Source organism: Callithrix jacchus, chromosome 1, assembly GCF_049354715.1.
Source record: "Callithrix jacchus isolate 240 chromosome 1, calJac240_pri, whole genome shotgun sequence".
In the NCBI taxonomy this organism is placed as follows: Eukaryota; Metazoa; Chordata; class Mammalia; order Primates; family Cebidae; genus Callithrix; species Callithrix jacchus.
The window spans coordinates 217370963-217396594 of record NC_133502.1 but is presented as its reverse complement, the minus strand read 5'-3'; the positions used below and the strand labels follow the sequence as shown (position 1 = coordinate 217396594).

Genomic DNA, 25632 nt, shown 5'->3' with positions numbered 1-25632 from the left:
CCGCCACGGAGGGCTGAGACTCCTGGACAGATACACTCCCTCCACCACGGAGGGCTGAGACTCCTGGACAGATAGATACACTCCCCCCGCCACGGAGGGCTGAGACGCCCGGACAGATACACTCCCCCCACCACGGAGGGCTGAGATGCCCGGACAGATACACTCCCCCCGCCACGGAGGGCTGAGACGCCTGGACAGATACACTCCCCCCGCCACAGAGGGCTGAGACTCCCGGACAGATACACTCCCCCAGTATCATGACCGAGTCACAATCGGTCCGAGCATTGGTCCAACCCGGCTGTCCCTTCTCCATCCTTGAAGCACCCCTTCTGGGGCACTTTCCAGCCTCACTAGGATCTCCATTCCTAGAGGTCAGCAGCTCAGCCCGTGCCTATCTCATGTATCTGCAGCGAGTCAGCTGAGAAGTGCCCCTAAGAGCTTTCTGAAGGGATGAAAATGAAGGGCGTGATGGTGCCAGACTCGGCCAAGAACCAGAAACCGAGGTGCAGATATAACCCCACATGGTGGGTTTCTCCTCACAAGCGAGTCAGCCAGAGGGGAACAGCAGGGAACCTGAAGCCCAGATGATGGCAGTCATGGTGGACAGGCGCTTGGCAAGTAAGCCAGCCAGAGGAGACAGAGGCAGCAGGGAGATTGAGGCCCAGATGATGGGAGCCATCGAGGAGTGGTGCAGAGGGTGGCAGGTGGCTCTGGGGACACTCCGCATGTGAGCCAGCCAGAGGAGAGGGCAACAGCAGGGAAATGAGGCCCTGGTGATGGGAGACATGGTGGAGTGAAGGGGGTGGCAGGTGGTCCTGGGGACACTCTGGGGACAAGCTCACGGAAGGCACTAACAATCTCCCCTCGGATACCATCCATGGTGCTTGACAAGGCAACGAAATTTATAGGAATGCTACTTTATGGTGTACTTTTGGAAAACTGGACAGGCGCGGTGATGCACACCTGCAGTCCTAGCACTTTGGGAGGTCAAGGCGGGAGGGTCTCCTGAGTCCAAGGGTTCGAGACCAGCTGGGTACCACAGGGATACCTTATCTCTACAAAAATACAAAAGCCAGTCAGGCGTGGTGGTGCACACCTGTGATCCCAGCTGCTCAGGAGGCTGGAGTGAGAGGATCCCATGAGCTGGGAGGTGAAGACTGCAGTGAGCTGAGACCGCACCACTGCACTCCAGCGTGGGCGACAGAAGGCTGAGACCGCACCACTACACTCCAGCGTGAGAGACAGAAGGCTGAGACCGCACCACTGCACTCCAGCGTGGGCGACAGAAGGCTGAGACCACACCAGTGCACTCCAGCGTGGGCGACAGAAGGCTGAGACCGCACCACTGCACTCCAGCGTGAGAGACAGAAGGCTGAGACCGCACCACTGCACTCCAGCGTGGGCGACAGAAGGCTGAGACCGCACCACTGCACTCCAGCGTGAGAGACAGAAGGCTGAGACCGCACCACTGCACTCCAGCGTGGGCAACAGAAGGCTGAGACCGCACCACTGCACTCCAGCGTGGGCGACAGAAGGCTGAGACCGCACCAGTGCACTCCAGCGTGGGCGACAGAAGGCTGAGACCGCACCACTGCACTCCAGCGTGGGCGACAGAAGGCTGAGACCGCACCACTGCACTCCAGCGTGGGCGATAGAAGGCTGAGACCGCACCACTGCACTCCAGCGTGGGCGACAGAAGGCTGAGACCGCACCACTGCACTCCAGCGTGGGCGACAGAAGGAGACTCTGCCTCAGAAACAAAACAAAATGAAATGAAAAGGATGGCACCCACACAGGCAGCCCCAGGGCAGTGGCGCCCCTCTGTCTGCCACAATCTCAGTGGACGCATGTCATGACACGTCGGTCCAAACCCACAAAGTGTGCTCCGCTAAGAGTGAGCCGTGGTGCGAACCGTGGCCCGGGTTAATAACAGCGTGTCAACGTCGGCTCCTCGCCGTCACTCACGTGCCTCGCTCAGGCCAGCTGTTACCACAGGACCCTGTGCGGATGGGAGGGGCAGGACAGAGGCCACATGGAAACTGTACCATCTGCACCATTTTTCTATAACCCTGCAACTGCCCTGAAACATAAAGACTGTAATTGCCAAAAACAGTAATAAAATGACTTGCCCCTTGACAGAATGTGCTGTGCTGTGGAGCCCTAATCAGTGAAGGCCAGGCTGGGAGGGGGCTGCTGAACCTTACCCCGATGGCACCCTAGAGCCCAGAGCCCAGAGCCTGGGGCCCAGATCTGGACACACCAGCTGTGGAGGCACAGCAGTGGTCAACAGAAACCAGCGCTCAGCCCTGGGCCCCAGAAGGCTGAGCCTCTTCAGCACTGCCTCTTGCGTTCTCTGAAACAACTTTATCTGGATAACCTTCAACAAAACAACTTTTTGTCTAAATTAAATGAAGAAAAAAATCTGGCATAGCTCCCATAATTTCTACAGATTAGCCGAGCTTTGAAATTCCGACACTCGCTCCTTGTTAAACCTGATAATTCAGGCACTGCTTTCAAGATGCATTTCAAATGCTCCAGAACACGCTTTCTTTACACAAAAGTTAAGATTCAAACAGTAATACCACTAATTCCCCCGGAATGGAGCTTAAATAGAGCAGAGCGAGAGATAACGAACGTCCCGATGCAAACCACGGTGAAAGGTGCATTATCATATTAGAGATTTTTGCATAATCTTGCCACTTAATAAGGCTGCGAGATATCATGTACGGGAGGTTTTAATTTATGCAACTTGTAAGTCAGCTGCGGTCCGAGACAATCTCCGTTCTTAAAGGATTAGCGAACGTTGATGCTGGCGTGGCCTCGTGCAAACACTAATTAAACAGCACAAGGGGGTGTCCAGCATGGCTGGGCAGAAACCGGTCCCCAGAGGCGCCCTGTCCCATGCAGTGTGATGGGCAGGCTGCCCGCTGCCTGCTTGTGGTAGCACACATGAGGATGTGTGACATCCCCCTTACTGTGGCTTGTCCGCAGAACGGATGCAGGGTCTCTTGGTGGCCTCCAAAAAGCCCCGGTGGCTTCAGTCCAGAGAGGAGACCTGGGCTTCCCAATCGGGGAGCCCCCCAGAGCTACTGGCAGCACTCACGGATCTCTCTAACACACACATCCACGTCCCCGGCCTCGTCCAAAGGATGCAGATACCTCTGCTCTGCCAGCGGCGTCCACTCCCGCTAACTCCTGCAGCAGCCTTCGGGCACGATCACACCCCGCCGAGGCGCAGGGAAGAGGGGAACCTGGAAGGGGCAACCATTTTGGGAAAGGGTGTCTCCCTGGGGTTTGAGGTTGGAGTTGATCAGGGTGGTGGTGGTGCCTCCTCCCAGACTGCACGGCCGCATGTCCCCTGAGCAGGTGGAAAGGGAACTGCTTTGCCACTGGCAGGTCCCAATGGGGGCACGCGGGCTGTAAACTCATCTACAAGTGTGGCAGGGCCACAACTGGGGCCTAACTCCAAAGCCAGGCTCGGGCTCACACTGCCAGCCAGACACCAGCTCAAGGCAGCACCTTTCTGGAACCCACTGGGTGAGGCTTTGTGTGCCCCGTGCGAACAGGGACAGCTCATCTGCAAAGTCCCTCAGGGGTGCAGGCACTCTGAGCAGCTGCAGGTGTGCTGGGGCACGGGGCAGTCCCATGGGCTGCTGTGAGCACACAAAGACCTGCCAGGAGGGCTCTGGCTCCAGCTGCAAACTGCCTCCGGGGCTGAGTGACAGCGGAACATCCCGCAGGGCGCCCGTCCTTCCACCCATCCGTCCATCTGCACTGCTCTGTCCCCTTCTTAAAAGTACAGACAGGGCGCCTGACAGACAACAGACGTGCAGGGACCAGCGAGTGGCAGTGCGGCCTCTGCGTAGGGCTCTGGACCCCCACAGATGACGTCTGTGCAGCTGCTCAGCAGCAGGATGCAGACGGGAGCTCAGGAACCTGCGGGGGCAGTCACGCCGGAGCCACCCCAAGGACCGTGTGAGGCGCTGAAGTCCTGTGCCGCCCTTGTTTTCAGGACATGTCCCTGAAGGGTGGGGCCCAGTCCCCCCATCCCAGCCTCCCGTCCCAGCCCCCCATCTCAGCCCCTCATCCCAGCCCCCCATCTCAGCCCCTCATCCCAGCCCCCCATCTCAGCCCCTCATCCCAGCCCCCCATCTCAGCCCCCCATCCCAGACCCCCATCCCAGACCCCATCCCAGCCCCTCGTCCCAGCCCCCCATCTCAGCCCCTCATCCCAGCCCCCCATCTCAGCCCCTCATCCCAGCCCCCCATCTCAGCCCCTCATCCCAGCCCCCCATCTCAGCCCCCCATCCCAGACCCCCATCCCAGACCCCATCCCAGCCCCTCGTCCCAGCCCCCCATCTCAGCCCCTCATCCCAGCCCCCCATCTCAGCCCCTCATCCCAGCCCCCCATCTCAGCCCCTCATCCCAGCCCCCCATCTCAGCCCCCCATCCCAGACCCCCATCCCAGACCCCATCCCAGCCCCTCGTCCCAGCCCCCCATCTCAGCCCCTCATCCCAGCCCCCCATCTCAGCCCCTCATCCCAGCCCCCCATCCCAGCCCCTCATCCCAGCCCCCCATCTCAGCCCCCCATCCCAGACCCCCATCCCAGACCCCATCCCAGCCCCTCGTCCCAGCCCCCCATCTCAGCCCCTCATCCCAGCCCCCCATCTCAGCCCCTCATCCCAGCCCCCCATCTCAGCCCCTCATCCCAGCCCCCCATCTCAGCCCCCCATCCCAGACCCCATCCCAGCCCCTTGTCCCAGTCCCCCATCCCAGCCCCTCGTCCCAGCCCCCCGTCCCAGCCCCCATCCCAGTCCCCCGTCCCAGTCCCCCCATCCCAGCCCACCGTCCCAGCACCCCCGTCCCAGCCCCCCATCGCAGCCCCCATCCCAGTCCCCCATCCTAGCCCCAATCCCAGATCCCAGCCACGTCTTTAGTCCCCATGGGTGCAGCCCTTGGAGACCGCCCCAGAGCTTGTCAACATATGTGCGCGGGATGCTGAGAACACACCAACAGCTCCCCGTCATGCGTGCACCCCAGAACATCCCACTGGTACCCCCATTTCTCTCCTCGCCCATCCAAGTGGGTCGGACAGCCAAAGCCTGCTGGGATCTGCCAGGCAGCCTGCAGTCCCTGAGCCTTGCTGGGTCTCGGCTGCACCCCAACGTCAGGCCGTTCTGCGGCCAAGAGCAGTCGCCTGCCTCCCTCTCACGGCCCCTGCCCATCCCCAGAGGAAGAGAGCACACACAGGGCCACTCCGTGGCACAGGAGCATGACCAGGGAGGATGCACGGCCCCGGTGCCCTGGCAGAAGGCTTTTGTTTCCTGGCGTTTATCACAGGGGGTCTCCCAGGAAAGCACAATTCCTTACATCAGGACTTCAGGAGAGAAAACAGGAAATATCACGAACGTGAAAGCCGATGACAACGCTGCCGGGGTCTCCGTGGGCTGCAGGGCCGTGGACTCTGTGCCGTGGGTCCCCCTTCACCACCTTCACCACCCTGAGATGCTCACAGCTGCACTGGGGGTCAGGCCAGGGGAAGAGGACAGGACCTGACCTCATGGGAGCACTTACTGTCCCATTTCACAGACTGGGAAGTGGAGGCCTGGGGAGACTTCGCTAGGGGATGGCCCCAGCTGCCCTGGCTGGGGACTCCCTCGCGCTGTAGCAGCTCCCAGAGTGCACTATGCCTGAGGGCACGGTGGGAAGGTGCCCAAAGGGGCCGCACATTATGCTGCAATGCTGAGCAATTGGTACCAACACGGCCACTGTAGGGGGCTGGACCAATGGAACGTTTCTCTCAAGTTAGCCCCAGCCATCCTCAACCCCACAATCCCTAGGCCCTGACCCCAGCCACCTGCCTCAGTCCTCCACCCTGAGACCCCACAGCCTGGACAGCCAACTCAGAACCTCTGCCTGGTGCCAGGCCCACAGCAGTCTCCCTGCCTGAAAAAACATGTCCCCTCCCATCGGTCACCATCACTACCTTGAGGCCCATGTGGCCTTGGGCAAGCCACTCCCCTGTCCTGTGCCTCCATTTCCCCACCTGCAGAACGGGGGGCTGGGCCCAACTGGCTGTGTGTCGGCTTCTGCAGCTTCCTCCCAGCGTCCTCAGCTACCAGCTCCGAGGCCCCACTTTCTACACCAGGCCACTGGTGACAGAGGTGGGGTCCTGGGCTGACCTTGGGCTCAGGACGTCCATCCGGGAGAGGGTGATGGTGTCTCCCAGGTGACACTGTTCATGGACGTGACGTTGGGCACCCACCGTGCTGCATCTGCTGCAGCTCCTGTCGGGATTCCTCGAGGACATCTCAGTTCCCACGGCGGCGGGACGCCTCCCTCCCGCAGACTCTGCCTTCATTCAGCTACCTCTGAAGAGTCCCAGGTCCAAGACCCAGGACCAAACCCCACAGCCAGGTCCGCCCTAAAGACTCCAATGCAGCCAGCCAAGACACCACCAGGCAGGTGTCTTTCTGAGAGACCCCTGGGAGCTGCACGCAACAGACAGGAGGGATTCCCGGGAGGCTCCAGGAATGCTCCCAAGCCTGCGTCTCTTGCTGATGCCCAGGAGAACAGCAGCACGGGGCTCCCTCACTCTAAACTGGCCCAGGCCTTGGTCCAGGAGGGCACGCAAGAACCAGCCTTCCTCCACTGTGAGGAGGGAACGCCAGCCCGACGAGGGGAACCAGAGGAGTCCGCCCCAGAGAGGAAGAGAAACGACTGCCTGCAGCAGCCATCTCACGGTTCTTCAGCCCAAGTCAGAGGCTGGGACAGCAGGAGGGGGAAGATCCTGGACTCGGGGCTGGCCATGAGGCAAGGACATAGAAACCCAAGCACAGTGTCCCCAGTCCCCTGCCTGAGGTGGCTCGATTCACCTGCCCCACAGCCTCCGAGGTCCTCTTACTATCCTGTGTGCAGGGAAGGACACGGGGCATGTGGAACATAGCCCCAGGTCACACATCAGCAAGGGGACAGCCAAGCCAACCCTGGGAGGCCACAGGCTCTGCCACCCTCACTCCAGAGCCACCGCACAGTGTCAGGGACAGACCAGCGGCCCATGGAAAGGAGGCTGGCACAGTGTCCTGGGCACAGTGTGGGCACAGAGGGCAGCACTGTGGCTGGGTCACTAACAGCAACAGTAACTCTGCCACTGGCTCAGGCCCCACAGAGCACACCAAGGAGGCCCCACAGAGCACCTTGAGACCCGCCAGGGACCCCTGCCTCCTGCCGTCCAAGCAGAGCCTGCTAAGGAGGGGAGGTGCCCCGGGCCGTGGGCATCACCTCCAACCACCACACCTCAGTGGCTGAACAGCACTCAGGGCCGTGAGGCTGTGGCACTAGATCCCAAGCACCTGCCTGGAGAGAGAGACGCCTCGCCCAGGTGCCCAGGAAGCTGGCTGCCCTGAGAGGGGGACTCCGTGGGGGAGTGGGTGGGGGCTGGACCCCGACTACATGGCCGTCCGTGAGCCCAGTGCCTCCTCCTCCTGCCACACCACCATCTCCTGCCTGGGAACATGCTGCCCACGTGAGTTCAGGGCTCAGCTGGCCCGCGCCCCTCCCTCAGGCCAGCCCAGGGTCAGACCCAGGCTCCAGCATTCACCTTCCAGCTGCTCTGGGTCACCCCCATACCCTCTGACACGACTTCCCGCGAACAGGCTCTCCCCTGTCGCCTGGAGCCCTCAGAGTGTCTCCTGGACAGCGCCCACTCCCTGCACCAGCAAGATGACTCTGCCCCAGGTAAAGACTGAGAAACACCTGCTGCCTCTGTCTGTGCCTCCCTCCAGGGCAAGGCCACAGCTGGGGATGACTGAGGCGTCACAAGCCCTGGGGGTCAGACGAACGGGGGTGAAAAGAGAGCAGGCAGGGCCCAGAGGGGTGGCTTGTGACGGGAACAGCCGCTCCTGCCTGTGGTTCCGAGGGCGGTGTCCACCCAAGGGAAACCACACTCCCGTTCTAGAATATTCACGAAGGAAGCAGGAACCTTACCCTCTTCCTAGCTCACAGCCCGTCCCAGAGACAAGAAACCACCTCAATACACAGAACTCTTCACGCTGCTCTTCAGGCCAAGCCACCAACTTGGGAGAAAAGAGAAAAGTGTGCCTCAGCTAAGATAAATGACTGCATTAAGAACAAAGCATGACTTTGGGAGGTCGAGGCGGGCGGATCACCTGAGGTCAGGGGTTCAAGTCCAGCCTGGCCAACGTGGCAAAACCCTGTCTCTACTAGAAATACAAAAATCAGCCAGGCCTGGTGGTGGCAGGCGCCTGTAATCCCAGCGACTCAGGAGGCTGAGGCAGGAGAATCGCTTGAACCCGGGAGGCAAAGGTTGCAGTGAGCCAAGATCACAGCACTGCACTCCAGTCTGGGTGACGGAGTGAGACTCCATCTCAAAATAAAAAGAGAGAGAGACCAAATCACGAAAAAAAGACTAAACGTCAGATGCATTTATTAATAACGTGCCAGGTAACGGTGAGGCTGACCACAGACGATTCCGACTGGAATAGGAAACGCCTCGTAGGAGGCTGGACACAACGGCTCTTCTTTGTCACGGTTTCCTCTTGGATTAAAAAAATGAAAATGTAACTTTCAAAGGGACACCAGCCAGTGGGCTCTGGGAGTCCTGGGTCCGTGGGTGGCAGCCGCTGGAGGTCAGCCCGGCCCAGGCTCAGCCCGTTCTGCGCAGCGGGTGTTGAGGAGCTGCTGGAGAAGCTCACCGTCTCCCGGGCTCATGCCAAGCTGTGAAACCCCCAGGGTTGCACCACAGCCATATATCACCTCACTACTAAAAAGAAACCTTCCATCACCCCGTGAATGGAAAGCCAGTGCCTCTACCATAAATAGAAGGCACCCATAAAAGCCGATACAAAGCTATTAAAATAACAAATGCCCATCCGCATCCGCATAAAGCCAGCTTGCAGGCCAACAGCGGTGCGTGCCCTCGCTCTGGGAAATGCTGGATTTATGGGAGGATGAGCGTTCAGAATTTCCAGGCTGTCCACCCCGACCCCGATCTCCTCGGGAAAACCAGCTTCTTCCTCAGACCCCCCACTCAAGGGCCCTCACTCCCGTGGCATTCCACCTCTGAGATGAGAACCCGGATCTTTCCCTTCATGCTCCCTCGGGCCCTCCTGGAGACGAGGTGGACCTGAATCAGACCCAGACCCCATCCACCAGCCATGCTGCCTGGAGATTCCCTCCCCCCCGCCACACACACACACACACACAGACACACACACACACACACACAGACACACACACAGACACACGCACACACAGACACACACAGACACACACACAGACACACACACACACACAGACACACGCACACAGACACACACACAGACACACACACACACAGACACACGCACACACAGACACACACACAGACACACACAGACACACGCACACAGTCATACACAGACACAGATACACACACACACAGACACACACACAGACACACACACACACGCATGCGCGTGGGCTGCAATCCCTTGTGACAAGGCCCCCGGCGTGTCCCTGCTCTATCTGGTTCCTCTGGACGCTGTGACAAATCACAAACCCATGGCTTAAAAACAGGAGTTTCTGCCCTCACAGTTCTGGAGGATGGAAGTTGGAAATCAAGGTGTCTCCAGACCGTGCTTCCTCCACGCGCTCCAAGGATCCTTCCTGCATCTTCCAGCTCCTGGTGGCTGCCGGTTCTCCTTGGCTTGTGGCCGCACCACTCCAGCCCGCACTCTGTCTTCACCAGGCCCCCTCTCCTGTCCGTGTGGTTCTCTTCTCTTCTCTCAGAAGGACTTGTCTTTGGACGGTGGGTGCCTCCTAATCCAAGGTGACATCAACTTGACATCCCGACCTTAACAACTGCTGCAAAGATGCTTCTTCCAAATGAGAGCACCCTGGGTTTCCAGGTGGCTCTGTCTTCGGGGACCTCCAACCGACCCCTACAGGTGTGCATTACTCACAGGTGCAGACTCAAGTCCTCACTCCGCCTTTTCACATAAATGACCCCATGAGACCCACCAATGCCCAGCCAGTCATCCCCATCCACCTTCCGCCAGCATGCTGCCCGTGGCTGGCATACAGTGGGTACTCAGTACATGCATGCCAAACTGAGGCCGGCGTGTCTATCAAGGTTGTCCCCAAGGCAACAGGCGGGCAGGAGCAGGGAGCTGTCACTGTGCAGGCATTCCCCGGGGAAAGGAGGGTCTGAAGACGGATTTTCTGGTTCTGCAAAGCACAAGAGTTATTTATAAGCAAGGTCTGGGTTCTTCCATCAGTGAAGCGAATCTGCGGGCCTGCTTGGTGCCTGTGTCATCGGAGAAGAAAGGTCACTGGCTAATAAAATCCACCTTCTCCGAGGCAGACGCTGGCTTTGGAGTGTGTGGACTGGAAAGGCTGCAGGACCTCTTCTAAATACACCCAGACCCCATCCACCAGCCATGAGGACTGAGTCTTCCACCAGGAGCGTCCTCAAGGGGAGGGAATCTCCAGGCAGCATGGCTGGTGGATGGGGTCTGGGTCTGATTTAGAAGATGGCATGGGGGCCAGGCTGGCTCCACGTGGTCCAGTTCCAATGGTCTTGGGGACAGGTCTTCCCATGGATTCCTGAGTCTTCCACCAGGAGCGTCCTCAAGGGTACTGTGTTCACCTGCCACTCCCCAGCTGGGAGGCCACAGAGGCAGAGAGGTGGCACTGAATCATGCCCCCAACCCCCCCAGGTCCCTGTGGTCACAGCAAGAGACCACAGCCCAGAAACCAGTCCCGACACCCCGGGGCCACCAGCCTCAATCCACTTTTAGTCCAACGCAGAGGACAGGGTGAGGGGTCCAGCTGTCAACTTTGAGAGTAGCACCCGCCCTGCTGAGACCCTCTGAAGGACCCCTCCTTCAAGCAACGCCTTCCTTCCGCCAACGCCTCCGCAGAGCCTTCCAGGATGGCAGCGCAGCCCCATCCAGGCAGCAAGGTCGGGAGAGAGGGCACCTGGTTCTGGGGCCGCAGCCAAGACACTGCACCTTCCGTCCTTGTGTTGCCTCAACGGTAAGTCATGCAATGATCATGCCCTCTGCGCAGGTGGCCTCAGGAGCAAAGGAGGTCACAGCAAAAAGCAGCCGCCGAGGTCATGGCCAGGCCCGTCATCAGAGGCCCCTGTGCTCAGCCTTACTGTCTCCGCTGGGATGACACTCCAAGGCCAATGCGGACCCCCCGTGAACTTCCAGTTCTCCCCTGGACCAACCCCCAACCCACTGGAGCCCCCGTTATGTGCAGATGGAGCTCGGCCAAGGAGGCTTCGGGCACCTGCGGGATAACCCAGGCCTGCCTGCTTCCCTCGGGAGTAATGCGGGCAGGAGCGAGGCAGGGCCTGGCTGGGACAGTGCTGGGGCCAAGACAGCAGGTTCAGCCTGGGAGGGAGGGCCTGCTCCTGGGAAGTTCAGCGGGCCCTCAGTGGAGGCAGAAGGCAGCCCCTGCGTGGCTCCTCTAAGCCCCAGAGGCCTTCCAAAGCACAGATTTGTCTTTAAAAATGCAAAAGGAGAAGACGGAAAGGCAAGGGCAGAAGGCTGTGTTTGAAGCATGCTGACGTGGCGTCTGGAAGGGGGTGGGAGGGCAGGGGGAGCTGGGAAACCAGCACCCTCCCCTGAGGGCCAGGGAGCCAGGGCCTGGCCTACCCCACAAGGCAGCCCCATCAGCCAGAGAACCAGGTGACCCTGGGCCACTTCCGGTGACATCAGCTTCCCTGGGGCCCTCCAGGGCTCCATTCCCCGGGCTAGGAGTCCACAGAAACACAGCAAAGGGTGGGGCCAGCAGCCACTGCCTCCTTGGTGCCTCAAGCAGTGACTTCCCTAAATGCCTGCCTGCAGCCCACACCTGGCCTCCCTGAAGACCACGCCTGGCCTAGCCACGCCACAAACAGCTGGCCCTGTTCCACTCGAGGGCAGCAGCTCCCATGTGGCGTGGACACAGCCCTTCCTTCCCCACCAAAGCACAGGAGCTGCAGTCTGGGACCCTCTGCTCACATCGAGGCCGGTGAGAGGAATCTAGGTACGCAGACCCCTCCAGAACTTGTGCCACGGCATCTCAGAGTCCCGGGATGCATGGAAACTCGTCACGGGCCTCTGTGCAGAAGGTCACCCCAAACTCAGGAGGAAGGAGAGCTACTCACCCGCAGAGCACTCTCAGCTGACGATGGTACCGCACCCTAAGAACTGGCCATGGGGACACAGGGAAACCACAGGGACACAGACACAGCTGATAACACGGCCCTGGCTCCCGTACCCTGGACAAGGGGCTGGGAGGAAGCCTGGCTCTCACCAGCGTCCCCATGTACGGTGGCCCTGATGACCTGTGGGTGCACTGTGGCTGCCCCACATGCTACAGCCTAGCCGGACACGTGGTGGGAGCCCGTCCTGCCATCCAGGGGACACGGGACAGGCCTCCCTCCCCAGTCAAGCAACACTGTGTCTGGACAAAGGGACCATATCCTCGAGGAACTCTCTATGAAGAGAAACCACTATGGGCACTGTGAAGGTCACCCAGCTGCGCATGGAAGATTCCAGACTGCACTTCAAAGACTCTACCCACCAGGGGCCAAGCCACTTGCCCAGGAACGTGGGATCCAGAGCAGTGGGTGAAACCCTGAGAACACCAGCCCTGCACCCCTGCAAATGTCTGCGAATCCCTCTCCAGACAGGGGGGCCCTACGTCCAGTGCCTGCAGCCTCATCTGCTCCAGCACCTGGCAGGAGCGGCTCCTGCGCTCTGCACAAGGTCACCACTGGGGCCATTGGTCAGGGGCCCCCCACAGAATTCCCCAAGGCTTCCACTCCTTTTATCATTCCCTTCCTGCGAAGAGGAGACCGAGGGTCCCAGAAGCCCACCCCAGCCTGGTATGCTGCAGGTGGGCTTCCTTGACCTGAAGGTTATTTGCAGAAGCAGCTATGACCCTTGGGATGGGCACAAGGCATGCAAGATGGGCATTGCAGCCTGCAGCGGGAAGTGGGTGTGCCAGGCCCAGGCATCCCCTATGCTGCCCCTGCCTGTGGTCACAGAGAGAAAAGACAGAGCTGCCCGTCTGTGCCTATCCTGCTGTCCTCTGGGACCTGGGCCCTCCCTTGGTCTCACCAGACCACAGCTGCCCACACTGTGAAGAGCAGGGCAATGCCCTCCTCCCCAGGAAGCCTCTGCAGAGGCCCAGCCAGCAAGGGCCAGGGGCAGGGTTCAGGTGAGGGCAGGGACAAGGCCACAGGGGCAGAGACCAAAGCTGGGTCCACCGTCCTCTCCCCTCCTCCAGAACCCGAGGCGGAGCCCACAGGGTGGGCTGGGGACTGTGTGTATGGCACGACAGGTGTAACGTGTTTGTGATGTGCGGCTCTGCGTATGACGTGGATGTGGTGTAGTATATCTCTTGGCATGTGTTTGTGTGGGGGATGTGTTTGTATACTTTGTGGTGGGGGGATGGTCACGGTGTATGTGTGCTGTGTGTGTCTGTGTGGTATGTATATTTGGTGTGTGTAGGTATATAGTATATTTTAGGTGTGTGTGTTGCGTGTGGTATATTCTATGTGTGTTTGTGTTGTGTATGTGGTATGTTTGTGGTGTCCATGGCATATTTTGTGTGTACGGTGTGTGGCATGTGGTATGTGTACATAGTGTGTAGTGTGTGTGGTGTCTAGCAAGCGTGGTGTATTTTGCTCTGTGTGGTATCTGTGTGATGTATTTTGTGTGTCTGTGATGTGTGCTAGGTACGTGGTGTGTGCATGCTGCTTTTTGTGAGTTGTGTGTGTGTAATATCTAGTGTGTGTGATGTATGTGGTATATTTTGTATGTGGTGTGTGCTGTGTGTGTGATGTGTGTTGTATGTGGAGGTGTGTGTGTTGTGTGTATGGTGTATTTTGTGTGTTGTGTGTGTGGTGTGGTGTGTGTGTGGTTTGTATGTGGTAAATTTGTGTGTGTGTTGTGTGTGTGGTGTATTCTGTGTTTGTGTATATTGTGTATGTGGTATGTCTGTGTGGTGTGTATGGTGTATTTTGTGAGTGTTGTGTATATATGGTGCATTTTGTGTGTGGTGCCTGTGTACAGTGTATTTTCGTGGTGTGGCGCATGTGGTGTGTGTGGTGTGCATGTGGTATATTTCGTGTGTAGCACGTGTGTGGTGTATTCCATGTGGTGTGTGTGGTGTGTGTGTGGTGTATTCTGTGTGTGGTATGTGCATTTGTGTGGTCTGTTTCCATGGTATATTTTGTGTGGGGTGTATGTGTGTGTGGTGTGCACTGTGTGTTCTTTGTGTATTCTGTGTGTATGTTTTGTATGTGGTATGTTTGTGGTGTATGTGCTATATATATTGTGTGTGTGTGCTATGCATAGTGTATTTAGTATGTGGTGTATTTTGTGTGTGGTGTGTGCATGAGATGTATCTGGTGAGTGGTGTGTGTGTGGTGTGGTGAATGTGGTGTAGTCTGTGTATGGGGTGTATTTTGTGTGTGTGGTGTGTGGTGTATTTTGTGTGTAGTATGTGTGGTGTGTGGTGTATTTTGTGTGTGGGGGTGTGTGTGGTGTGGTGTATGTATATTTTGCGTGTGGTATGTATTGTGTGTGTGGTGTATTTTGTGTATGGTGCGCATGTAGGGTGTGGGGGTGTAGTGTGTGTATATTTTGTGTGCGGTGTGTGTGTGGTACATTTTGCATGTGGTGTGTAGTGTGTGTGGTGTATTTTATGTGTGGTGTATTTTGTGTGTGGGATGTGTGGTGTGTGGTATATTTTGTGTGTGGGGGTATGGTGTGCGATGTGTGTTGTGTAGTATTTGCATCATGTGAGAGGTGTGTGTGCAGCATGTGGTATGTGTTGCGTATTTTGTGTGTGGTGTATGTGGGGTGTGGTGTGTGTGAGATATATCTGGTGAGTGGTGTGTGTGTGGTATCTAGTGTGGTGTGGTGTATGTGGTGTAGTTTGTGTGCTGCATGTGTGGTGTGTGGCATGTGCTATGTGTGTTGTGTTGTGTGTGTGAAGGGTGCATATATGTGGTACATGTGGTGTGCAGTGTATATTGTGTGTGGTGTATATGTGGTGTATATATGTGTGTGGTTTGTGTTGTGTGTGTTTTCTGCATTTTTTGTTGTGTGTGGTGTATTTTTGTCTGATGTGTGTGTATGTGTGGTATATTTTGTGTGTGGTGTGTGTATATGTAGTTTATTTTGTGTGTGGGGTATTTTGTCTGTGTGGTGTGTGGTGTATATTATGTCTGGGGTGTGTACTGTGTGGGGTGTGGGGTGCATTTTGTGTGTGGTGTATTTTGTGTATGGTGTGTGTAGTGTGTGCAGCATGGGGGGTGCATGGTATGTGTGGTGTGTGTCGGGTGTGGTGTGTAGTGTGTACAGCATGTGGGATGTGTGGGATGTGTGGTGTATTTTGTGTGGTGTACAGTGTATGCAGCGTGTGGGGTGTGTGGTGTGTAGTCTGTGCAGCATGTGGGGCGTGTGTTATGTGTGGTGTATTTTGTGTATGGTGTGTGTAGTATGTGTAGCGTGTGGGGCGTGTGGTATACGTGGTGTGTGTGGTGTGTAGTGTGTGCAGCATGGGGGGTGTGTGGTATGTGTGGTGTGTAGTGTGTGCAGTATGTGGGGCGTGTGGTATGTGTGGTGTGTCTGGTGTGTGTAGTGTGTGGTGTGTAGTGTGTGCAGCATGGGGGGGTGTGGTATGTGTGGTGTATTTTGTGTGGTGTGTAGTGTGTGCAGTATGTGGGGCATGTGGTATGTGTGGTGTGTGTGGTGTGTGTAGTGTGTGGTGTGTAGTATGTGCAGCATGGGGGGGTGTGGTATGTGTGGTGTATTTTGTGTGGTGTGTAGTGTGTGCAGTATGTGGGGCGTGTGGTATGCGTGGTGTGTGTGGTGTGTGTAGTGTGTGTGGTGTGCAGTGTGTGCAGTGTGTGGGGTGTGTGGTGTGTAGTGTGTGCAGTGTGTGGGGCATGTGGTATGTGTGGTGTGTGTAGTGTGTGTGGTGTGTAGGGTGTGCAGTGTGTGGGGCATGTGGTATGTGTGGTGTGTGTAGTGTGTGTGGTGTGTAGGGTGTGCAGTGTGTGGGGTGTGTGGTATGTGTGGTGTATTTTGTGTATTGTGTGTGTAGTGTGTGCCACGTGTGGGGCGTGTGGTATGCGTGGTGTGTAGTGTGTGTGGTGTGTAGTGTGTGCAGCGTGTGGGGTGTGTGGTACATGTGGTGTGTGGTGTGGTGTGTAGTGTGTGCAGCGTGTGGGGCATGTGGTATGCGTGGTGTGTGTGGTGTGTTCTGTATGCAGTGTGTGTGCTGTGTTCTGTATGCAGTGTGTGGGGTGTGTGGTGTGTGTGTGGGGTGTGTGGTGTGTGTGCACGGTGTGTGGTGTGTCTCTGTTGGGGGTACGCTGTGCGGGTCTCTGGGAGGGGTGGGGAGGGGTTGGCTCACACACCTCCAGGAAAGAGGAGGAAAAGGAAAGGCACCGCCACCCCCCACCCCGCATTGTGAGCCAGGTCAGGGCTCCCGCAGTACAAAGGCTATGGGGTCCTAAGGGTTGATCTGAAAGGAGCCCCCGTGCACTTGCTGGGATCTCACGTGAGCGAAGGTTCCACGCAGACCCCAGCTGCCCGCTTTCCCGTGTTTGCCGTCTGTTCGGGTCACAGTGCCCTTCCTGTTGATGTGTAAATAGGAGGTGAGGACTGCCCCCCTCCCGGAACACCACTGGCTGCACGCATGGCTCCCTAATTAAGGGGCCGTATTTTACATCAGGTTTATAATGCATGATCCTGTATTTACACGTTTAAGATCACACACAACTCTATGAACACCTATGAGCGTTTAGTTACACATAAGCAGGCACGTGTACACACAAACAGGCACACCCAGGAAAATGTCAGCAGTGAACCCTTCCAAGAAGGCTGCCCTGACCCTGCCTTCTCCAGGCCCAGGGGCTCTTGGGCTATGTCTTCAGCCAGCATCCCACCGGGCAGGGCACGTGGCCTCCCTCACACCCCTCACTATGGTGCCGCGCCCACAGACCACCGCGTGAGGAAATGAAAGCCCTCTCCACGCGGCAGCAACATGGGAGATGGCTGAGCTTCCACAGCAAGATCAGCCCCAACCCAATCCTCCCGTGGGTGGCGGGAGCGACCACCAGCTGGCCCAGCCCACTGCCAGCCTGGCCCTCACAGGGAGGTCGGGGAGACTGGGACTCCGGCTCCCAGGAAGGCAGCGAAGGGCCAACCTGTGTCTGGAAGTCACCTCCATTCGCAGCCCTTTTCTAACTTTTCGTGTCCAGATGAGAGACCCATTCCAGTGAGTGTGGGTGTCATTTAGATTCAGTGTCACACAAGAAACCACAGGAAATGATAAGGGACTTGGTAATTTTTAACGCCTTTTCCTCTCCACCCCACCCGGCCACCATTCACACCTACCTGTCCTTGCAAACAGCGTGTGCCAGAGGGTCAGGGAGAGGCAGGCCGAGGGACACCTGCCAGGTGGGGCTGGCACTGGGACGCCCCTGTGCCCCGGCTACCTGCACACCTCATCAGGGCCATAAAAACAGTGCACCCAGAAACTGAGCTGCAGAAGCCCCTGGGGCCCCTAAACCAAGCCCAGGACCCCTCCACACGTAGCCTGAGACTCAGGGAGAAATGAGGAGCCAGCTCTAAGCTCAGAGCCTGGGGGTGGGGGCAGCTCCACACCAAGACTGGGTGCAGGTGTGCGGGCACGGCCGGCCGTGAGCTGTGAGACAGAGCTGCTGAACTCCACCCCTTCCCCACACACCCCGAGGTCAGTTCTTCTGCCACCGTTAGACACTCGGAACGGAGCCCGGCACAGCCTCGAGCCCTAACCGAGAACAGCCTTGCCGCTCTGGAAAACCTCGAGGGCATCTACCCAGCCCTCACCCAACCCATGATGGGCCACCCCCGATGCCTCGGGGGCACACACCTGTGCTCATGAAGCTGGAATGGCTGTCCGTATTCAACAAGTATTTCTGATGGAGTCTTAGGGCCAGGAACTGTGCTGTGTCTCCCAACAAGTTCTCTATCCACTTCTTGAAAAATAAACGGACCCATCTGACAGATACACGAAGACTCTGCATCGGCCGCCCATCTTGTACAGACGGCACCAACCGACGACCGCGCAGAGCCTCAACAATGAACACCACGCCGTCCACTGCCTTGACGGCGTTGAGAATGCAGCTTGCTACCGGCCCCCCGGGTCTGCAGGATGACGCCTCATTTCCAAGAGCCAGCTAACTCAGTAAATGAGAATTGAATCCTGTCGACAGTCAACGGTCTGCCCTCCAAGCAGCCGCGGAAAGACGGGCACGCCAGAGGTTCCGAAAGCGCTCTGGAATCCAGGCCCTGGTACACCATCCCGGGGCAGCCCAACACAGAGTTCTCACCATTCACCCGCAAAAGAGGCTTTTTAATAGCCCGTTCAAGCCATCCAGTGCACTCCCCTGCCATCAAAAGGATTGGCAGAGAGAGTTGAACCTCCAATCCACATTGAAAGGAAAGAGGCACTGGGTTCTCCCTCCCACGCCGAAAGCATCCGGCAGAAAGATTCCCGGGCTTTCTCCTGCCCCTTTGGGTCCCAAAGCCCGGAAACGTGTCTGCCGCTATGGCCGGCCCCGGGACCCCGCCGCGCTCCCTGCTCTTTCAAGTATTTACCCGTGCTTCTGGTTACACGAAGCATCCACACCAGAGCCTGCTAATCTGTGCTGAGTCCAAGTGACTCAAGACTTCCAGAAAAATATTGTAAAGTCTTTGGAAGAGGGAGGAGGAAAATATTTTTATACTTCTAGCTGTTTCCTTAACTGTGTATCTGGAGGCCAAACATGAAGGAGACGCAGCTCTGGCTTCCCGCTCCCGTCTCCGTTACACATGTCCTCTGCTCCCTAAGGAAGCGGCTGGCTCTTCCGTCAGGGTCCTGGGACTCCCGCCCTCACCCCCACTCTAACCGCACCCTGCACACAGCATGTGCGCACGCCAGAAGAAAAGACGACTCTCTCCTCCCAGAGGAGGGTCAGCGTGTCCTAAGGATGACAGGGCAAGAAGAGAGGCTGCCCAGGCCCTGGGGCCGGACCCCACACTGTGGCCCTGTTTTCCTCCCCGGCCGGTGGCTGCCCAGCCAGGCCTGCTGCGGCGGGCAGGGCCTGTTCCCACAAAGCTCGGACGCACCGAGGCTGCAATTAGGGACCACAATTTGCCTCTCTCTCAGAATACAGCCCTATTCATCTCTGCAAACCCTGGAAGACAGAGTGGCCAGAGAAGGACGGATTAGCCACGGGGTGGCCTCTATCTCCACACAAAAGGAGAAGTATAGAAAAATGGCTCCCTGGGACCCCCATTCTTCACCCCTGAAAAAAACAGATTCATGGAAATGGCTATTTAAACAGCTCTTTCCCACTCGGCCCCAGACAACAAGTCACAATTGTCCACCCGCCTGCGGTGCTCCTGCCCTCCTGCTGGACAGCACGTCGAGCCCATCAGCCAGGAACCAGAGTGGGCCACCCACTCCCTGCGCCCTCACTGCTGCTCCCCCAGGCCTCCCCTGGGGCTCCTGACGCCAAGGGGCCAAAAGGGCATCTCAGCAAGGACCAGGGGGTCGCTCAAGTCCTGACCTCCAGACAGGCAGGCAGGCAGCAGGGGATCCAATCCAGGTGAAGGCCACCGCTTTGGGATGGGGAGACGGGACTTTGGGAGTCCCAGAGGGCTGTGCAAACACCCAGACCCCGCAACCACTCTTTCAAAGGTACCTGTACCCTCAGTGCACAGCTGACCCCATCCTATCCCACCTTCCTATGACTACGCGTCTTCCATGCACTGACACACGTGTGTTTGCTTCCACATAAACATGGAGGCGTCTGTGAATGGCTACATCCACAGAAAACACTCCACTCTGCAAACACAACCAGTATTTAATCCTAGACCTTCCCACCTGAGAGTCAGAAACTCTATCTTCCTGGCCAATAAAGAGACCTTTAGACCTAGAGCCTCCGGGGGACAGCAGAGTCCTGCCAGACACCTGCACTGGTCAGCGCCACAGGGAGAGGCAGAAAGGAGCCTTTGCCACAGGCGGGCCACATGGTGAGGGGCTTCCCCTCTCACTAACTCACAGCTTAAAAGTCAGTGGAGCGTCGCTTCGTCACAGAGTATCAGGACACAGCTGGGCACTTGGACCTCAGAGAAACACTGAAATGCTCACATGCACGCCCTTCCCACAAGCCAGTCCCCCAAAGAACTCGAGATCAGCTGAAGAGGTAGAGAAACCGAGGCAGAAACACACACAGGCCGGGAGAACAGGGACCCCTTCGCCGGGTGCCTGGAACACACCAGGGGTGGCTCCCACAGCCCTGGCAGAGGACACAAGTGGAGGGCAGACCTCGCCAGCCTTCCTGGAGTGAATGACTCCTCGGCAGGAAGGACGGCCTCTCCAGCCCAAAGGACCACTGCCCAGGGCCGAACCACCCACTCCAGAAGTCGGTCAGTAAGGCAGCAGGAAGAAGCTGGGCCTCCCACCCCAGGAAGGGTCCCCACAAGCCCGGGCTGCCACGTCAAGCCTGCAGCAGAGTCCTGGAGTAGCCTCCTCTCCCTTCAGACCTGGCCCTCCTCTTCCTGGGTGCCCACATCCCAAACCAAAGGAGAAAAGTGGACACTAGGCCCTCAGAGGTCACAGGGCCTGGGACCAGGTTCCTGCACGTACCTGCTTTCCCAGGCCTCTCCAGCGGCTCATTAGTTCGTCAGGGAAGCAGCTGAATTCGCAAGCCCTTCCTTCGCAGGAGCCCAGAGCTAACGAGAACCCAGGCAGTTACCAGCCACGCAGGCTCCCTCCAGAGTTCAGCCTTCCCAGCCGACCAACGGGAGCAGCAGGCAGAGGTGGCCCAGCCTGTGTGCCAGAGCACCAGTAACCAGGAGCAGGGGTGCCCGGGGAGCCCAATGCCTCGGTTGCCCCCGGTGTGCTATGACAGGCCAGGTTGATCCTGGGGTGCTGCGGGACCTCTGCACGGGGAGCCTGGCCCTGAAGCCAGAAGTTTCCAGGAGTGCGCCTGGGGCGCCTGGAGCCTACCGTGCATCAGGGGAGGTGTGGCCCTGCCCCGACCCTCAGGAAGATGCTTCAGGGTCCACAGGGCCTCTGCAGCCACGAGGGTCCAACTGCTATCCTGGGTGCCTCAACAGTCCCAGATGTAGTCTAGCAGGGACCAAGACGGCAGGGGCAGAACTTGGTGCCGGGGCCTCCGCACCCGGGTGGCAAAGCCCCTGCTCCCCGAGCCTGTGGGTCCCTGAGTCGGCCCGGAAGGCGGCGTGGGCTCTAGGGAACGGATGCGCAGGCCTGTTTCCCGATGCCCGCGGGCCCGAGCCCAGCGCCCACCCCGGCGGGTCACAGCTCCGCTCCCGCCCCGGCCCGCCCGCCAACGTGGAGCGCTGGTGCCATCTACCGAGGGCCACGGCGTGCGGGCGGCGCCGCTGCCACCTAGCCGTGCCGGGCAGGGGATGGGAACGGCAGCCACGCTCGGACCGGGGACCCAGGGCGGCGCGAGAGGAACCGAGGCTGCAGCGCGCCCCGAACCCGCGCCCTGTCGGTGAGCCCAGAAGGACGCGGGGCGGCAAGACGCGCGAGGGGCCAAGCTCCGGGCAGGGTCGCGCCGCCGGCCATTCCGGCCCCGCAGTGGCGCTCCACGAGCCTCGGGCGAGCGGCGGCGGTGGAACGTGCTGGAAGCCGGGTCGGGCGCCGGGACCGCCGCGGGCCGGGCAGAGCTCGGAGGACGGCGCCCGGGGACAATTACCTTCTTTGAGGAATTGCGCGTGGATCACCAGGACGAGGAAGCAGCAGAGCGCGGCCCCTGCCAGTGCCCAGAGCGCCTTCAGGAGCTGCATCGCGGAGTGCCCGCTCGGCCGACGCCCCCGAAGTCGCGCAGCGAAGGTCCAGGCGCCGCATCAGCGCCCCGCTGGGTGCAGCCGCCGCGGCCGCCCGCTCGCGCCCTCCATCCGCCGCCAACGCCGCGCTCCGCCGCGACTGGAGGCGCCACTCCGGGAGGCGATGTGTGTCTTTTTGGGCAGGGGGGAGGGGAGCGGGCGGGGGAGGGGGCGCCGGGGAGGGGGTGGGAGGGCGGGGGCGGGGAGGTTAGCAGAAAGTCTCGGGCCGCGGCGGCTGCCGCTCCGGCCACTCGGCCACCATCCCGGGCTGCGGGGCGCCGGGGACCCGGGCGCGGGGGGGCGGCCGCCGCGGCCCCATGAATCAGCCCCGCCGCCGCCCCCGGAGCCGCACCGCCAGCAGGGCCCGGACGGCGGGCCGCGGATTGCGCAACGGCCGGGCGGCGCGGGGGGGGTCCGGCGCTTCCCCGGCCCCCTCCTCCGCCTGTCGCCCCCCCCGCCCGCTGCTCGGCGTCGCCTTCCTCCTCCTCTTCCTCCTCCTCCTCCTCCGCCGCCGCCGCCGCCTCCGCCGCCCGCGCTCGCTCCGGCCCGGGGCTCAGGGGGCCGCCGCGCCGCCGCCGCCACCGCCGCCGCGCAGGGCCAGGCTCGGGGCCGGGGCTGCGCGCCGCGCGCTGGGCTGCCGCACCATCGCCGCCGCCGGGGCCCGCGCGGCCCGGCCGAGCCCGCGGCGATCGAACTTGCGCGGCCCGGGGCTGGCGGGCCGGTCTCCCCTCCGGACGGTGCGGGCCTTCGCGCTCCCCGCAGCCCGCGCCTCCGCCGCCGCGGCCGGGACGAGGTCCGGGCCCGCCTCTCCCGCGGGCTGCGCGCGCTGGGCAGCTGGGACCGGGGCCGAGGCCGGGGGCGGCCGCGCCTACAGGTGGGGCCGGCTACGCTGCGCGCCTCGCCGCCCGCGGGACGCCGCTGCTGCTCCGGCCTGAAGGCGCGCGCCCGCCCGCTCGGCTCGGCGCCGGCTGCTGGGGAGGCGGAGGGAGGGGAGCGCGGCGCCGGCGCTGCCAGCCCAGGTGGCCGGGTCCGCGCAGCCCCGGACTCCGGCCCGCGCCCGCCGCCGTCTGCGCTCCTCCAGGCCGCGGGGCCGCCGATGCGCACTGGGCCGCGAGGGACCCGGGACCCCCGCCCTGCAGCGCCCCCGCCTGGCGCGCCGGCGGGTCAGGTGGGGCCGGTCCAGCCGAAAACTGCGGGTCGGGCTCCACCTAGGTGCGCAGGGGCCTCACTGCAGAGCCAGCCCTGCCGGCGCGGGAGCCGGGACGCGGGGCCTCGGGTGGCGCCCAGCCTCCCTCGCACCCAGGGCCCCGGGAGACGCGGGGAGACCCGGGCCCAGGTGCCGCCCGGGCCGGGCTCGACCAGCGGCTGGGAGGACTCGGAGGCGGCTGCTCCCGCAGCTTCTGAAAACGGCACCTCTGCCTGGACACACACAAACACACACACACCTGGCCCTACTGTGTGCCGCCCTCCAGCCAGCTGCCCTGCACCCAGGAGCGTAGGCGCACAGTTAATGCCCACGTTCCGTTCCAGGGGAAACAAGTGGGCACCTCCCTGCGCTGCCGCCTTCCAGCCTCTAGGAAGGAGGGGTCTTTGTTTCCTGCCAGTTTTGCTCTCCAACCCCGCACCCCAGAGCAGGGGCACGGGTGTCCTCGTCAGGGGGTCGCCCCAGAGCCCAGCACCAAGACCAGTGTGGTAAGGCCTCAAGGCATTGTTGCCTGAATTGAATTTCAAATGCCCAGGAAAGAGCAGGGGGCAGAAATCCGGGCCTAAGCTTCCTCGGACCCTGTGCGGGGTGGTGGGGGCAGTGCTGGTGCCTGCGGGGCATGTGGGTCACATGAGGGCTGGTTCCTCCTTACACTGCTCCTGAAGCGCCAGGAAGGGAAAGAGGCCTGGCCGTGAAGGGCTCTTGGAGGTCAGATAGCTCAAGCCCATCGGTATGCATCGGGGGAAACTGAGGCTCGTAGCAGCATGGCGACTGGCCCCACATCAACTGGCAAGTCAAGGACAGAGTCAGGACCAGCCGCCAAGCTTGATGCCGTCTGCCTGACCTGCCTGTACTGTGCCCAGCACCTGGCCAGAAGAGAGGCGCCCACAAAGCAGTTCTTCACCTCTGGCTCTCATCACCCTCCACCTGCTCCCAAAAACATCCAGAAGAGGAAAGAACACCCCATCCGACTCCTCTCACCTAGAAGCATCGCCCCAGCCTCATACCAGCCAAGCAGCTAAGCAGCGCTGGGCGGGCCCTGGGAGGGACTAGCCATTCTCTCTGCTCATGCAAGCCCCTTGGAAACTTCCCTATAAGCACCCCACTCTCTTCTGAGAGCACCCCTAGACATGCTCTAGAGGTAGCAGCTACTCAGGAGCCCACCCCGCCTGACTGACAGAGACTGACCTCCCCCAAGGTTGCTGCCTTCATCCCGCACGTGGTTCACAGCTCCCCAGTCAGAGGACTCAAGGGTCTTCTGGGTGCTTATCACGTGTGCTCGCCCCTGGCCCCCAAAAGGGACTTCAATCAGGAGAGAGAGCCCGCCCTTGACACTCCCTGTGTCCCCAATCAGGTGCATATTATCTGAAATTCTGAAAATAGAAAAGTATGCTAAATTCACCAGGGGAATTTTTCAGAACTAACCGTTTGGAAGATCCTTCTGTAAAGAGAATTAAAGAGGATAAAGGGAAAAAAAAAAGGTCATAGAGGCTCGGCTCGGCAATTCACTGTCAACAGGTGGGAGGAGGACCTCTGAGCCTAGCGCTGGGAACCACCATCACACCTCCCTGGGCACCAAGGCCTCCTGTCAGCGAATGCATGTGGCCTTGCTTACATCTCCGAGAGCAGTCACAGCTGAAAACTCGGGAACCTCATGCAGGGCATCTCAAGAGTGAATTAACAGTGCAGAGCAAAGAGGCCCCGGATGCCACTGGGAAGGCAGCTCCAGATGGCAGTGTGAACACCTGAGCCAGCTACAACCGACACAGATCTCGGGGGTAGGGGGACACCTAGGGTCTCACTGACAGGTCAGGAAGGACCATTTATAAATACTAAAACCGGGCTGGGTGCAGTGGCTCACACCTGTAATCCCAGCACTTTGGGAGGCCAAGGTGGGCGGAGCACGAGGTCAAGAGATCGAGACCATCCTGGTCAACATGACGAAACCCCATCTCTACTAAAAATACAAAAAATTAGATGGGCATGGTGGCGCGTGCCTGTAATCCCAGCTACTGGGGAGGCTGAGGCAGGAGAATTGCCTGAACCCAGGAGGCGGAGGTTGCGGTGAGCCGAGATCGCGCCATTGCACTCCAGCCTGGGTAACGAGCAAAACTCCGTCTCGAAGTAAATAAATAAATAAATACTAAAAGCATGGCAGCATTGGGAACCAAAGCAATATGCAAGCCGGAAAGGGCGAGGGGGTCCTGGGCCCAGCTGCTGGATGGAAAAGGAACTGTGGTGGGAACCACCGGAGAGACGCCTGCCACATCCTCCCGCGAAGGTGGAACAAAGCAGGGGTGTGGCCAGGCGTCCAGGCAGGAAGGCACTCGGCCACAGAGCTGCATTTCCACACTGCTGGGTAGGTGTGTTCTCCCCCCGCCTCCCCCCCCCCCGGCAAATTGCTGCTTTAAGGCGCGTGGAGCCCAGACCAGAGCCAGAGGAAAGCTGTCCAAAGAGGGGGTGCCTTCTGCCCGGGGACAGTCCCCACGGTGCCTGAGGAGTGGGACTTAGGAAGGGAAAGTGAGC

The 25632-nt window shown here is 59.8% G+C and overlaps 1 protein-coding gene across 9 annotated transcripts in view; it reads right to left on the bottom strand.

Annotated features, from left to right (window-relative positions):
- The window catches only part of TAFA5 (TAFA chemokine like family member 5), a 306441-nt gene that overhangs the window by 204675 nt on the left and 76134 nt on the right, over nt 1-25632 (bottom strand). For 2 of the 9 annotated variants that reach the window (XM_054242686.2, XM_054242702.2), the window contains exon 1: nt 21773-22004. The exons of the other annotated variants lie outside the window; for them this stretch is intronic. In XM_054242686.2, coding sequence (XP_054098661.1) covers nt 21773-21863 — 91 coding nt within the window. In that variant the 5' untranslated portion in view covers nt 21864-22004. Of the gene's footprint in view, nt 1-21772; nt 22005-25632 lie in introns of those variants that run through there. 9 annotated transcript variants of the gene reach the window in all.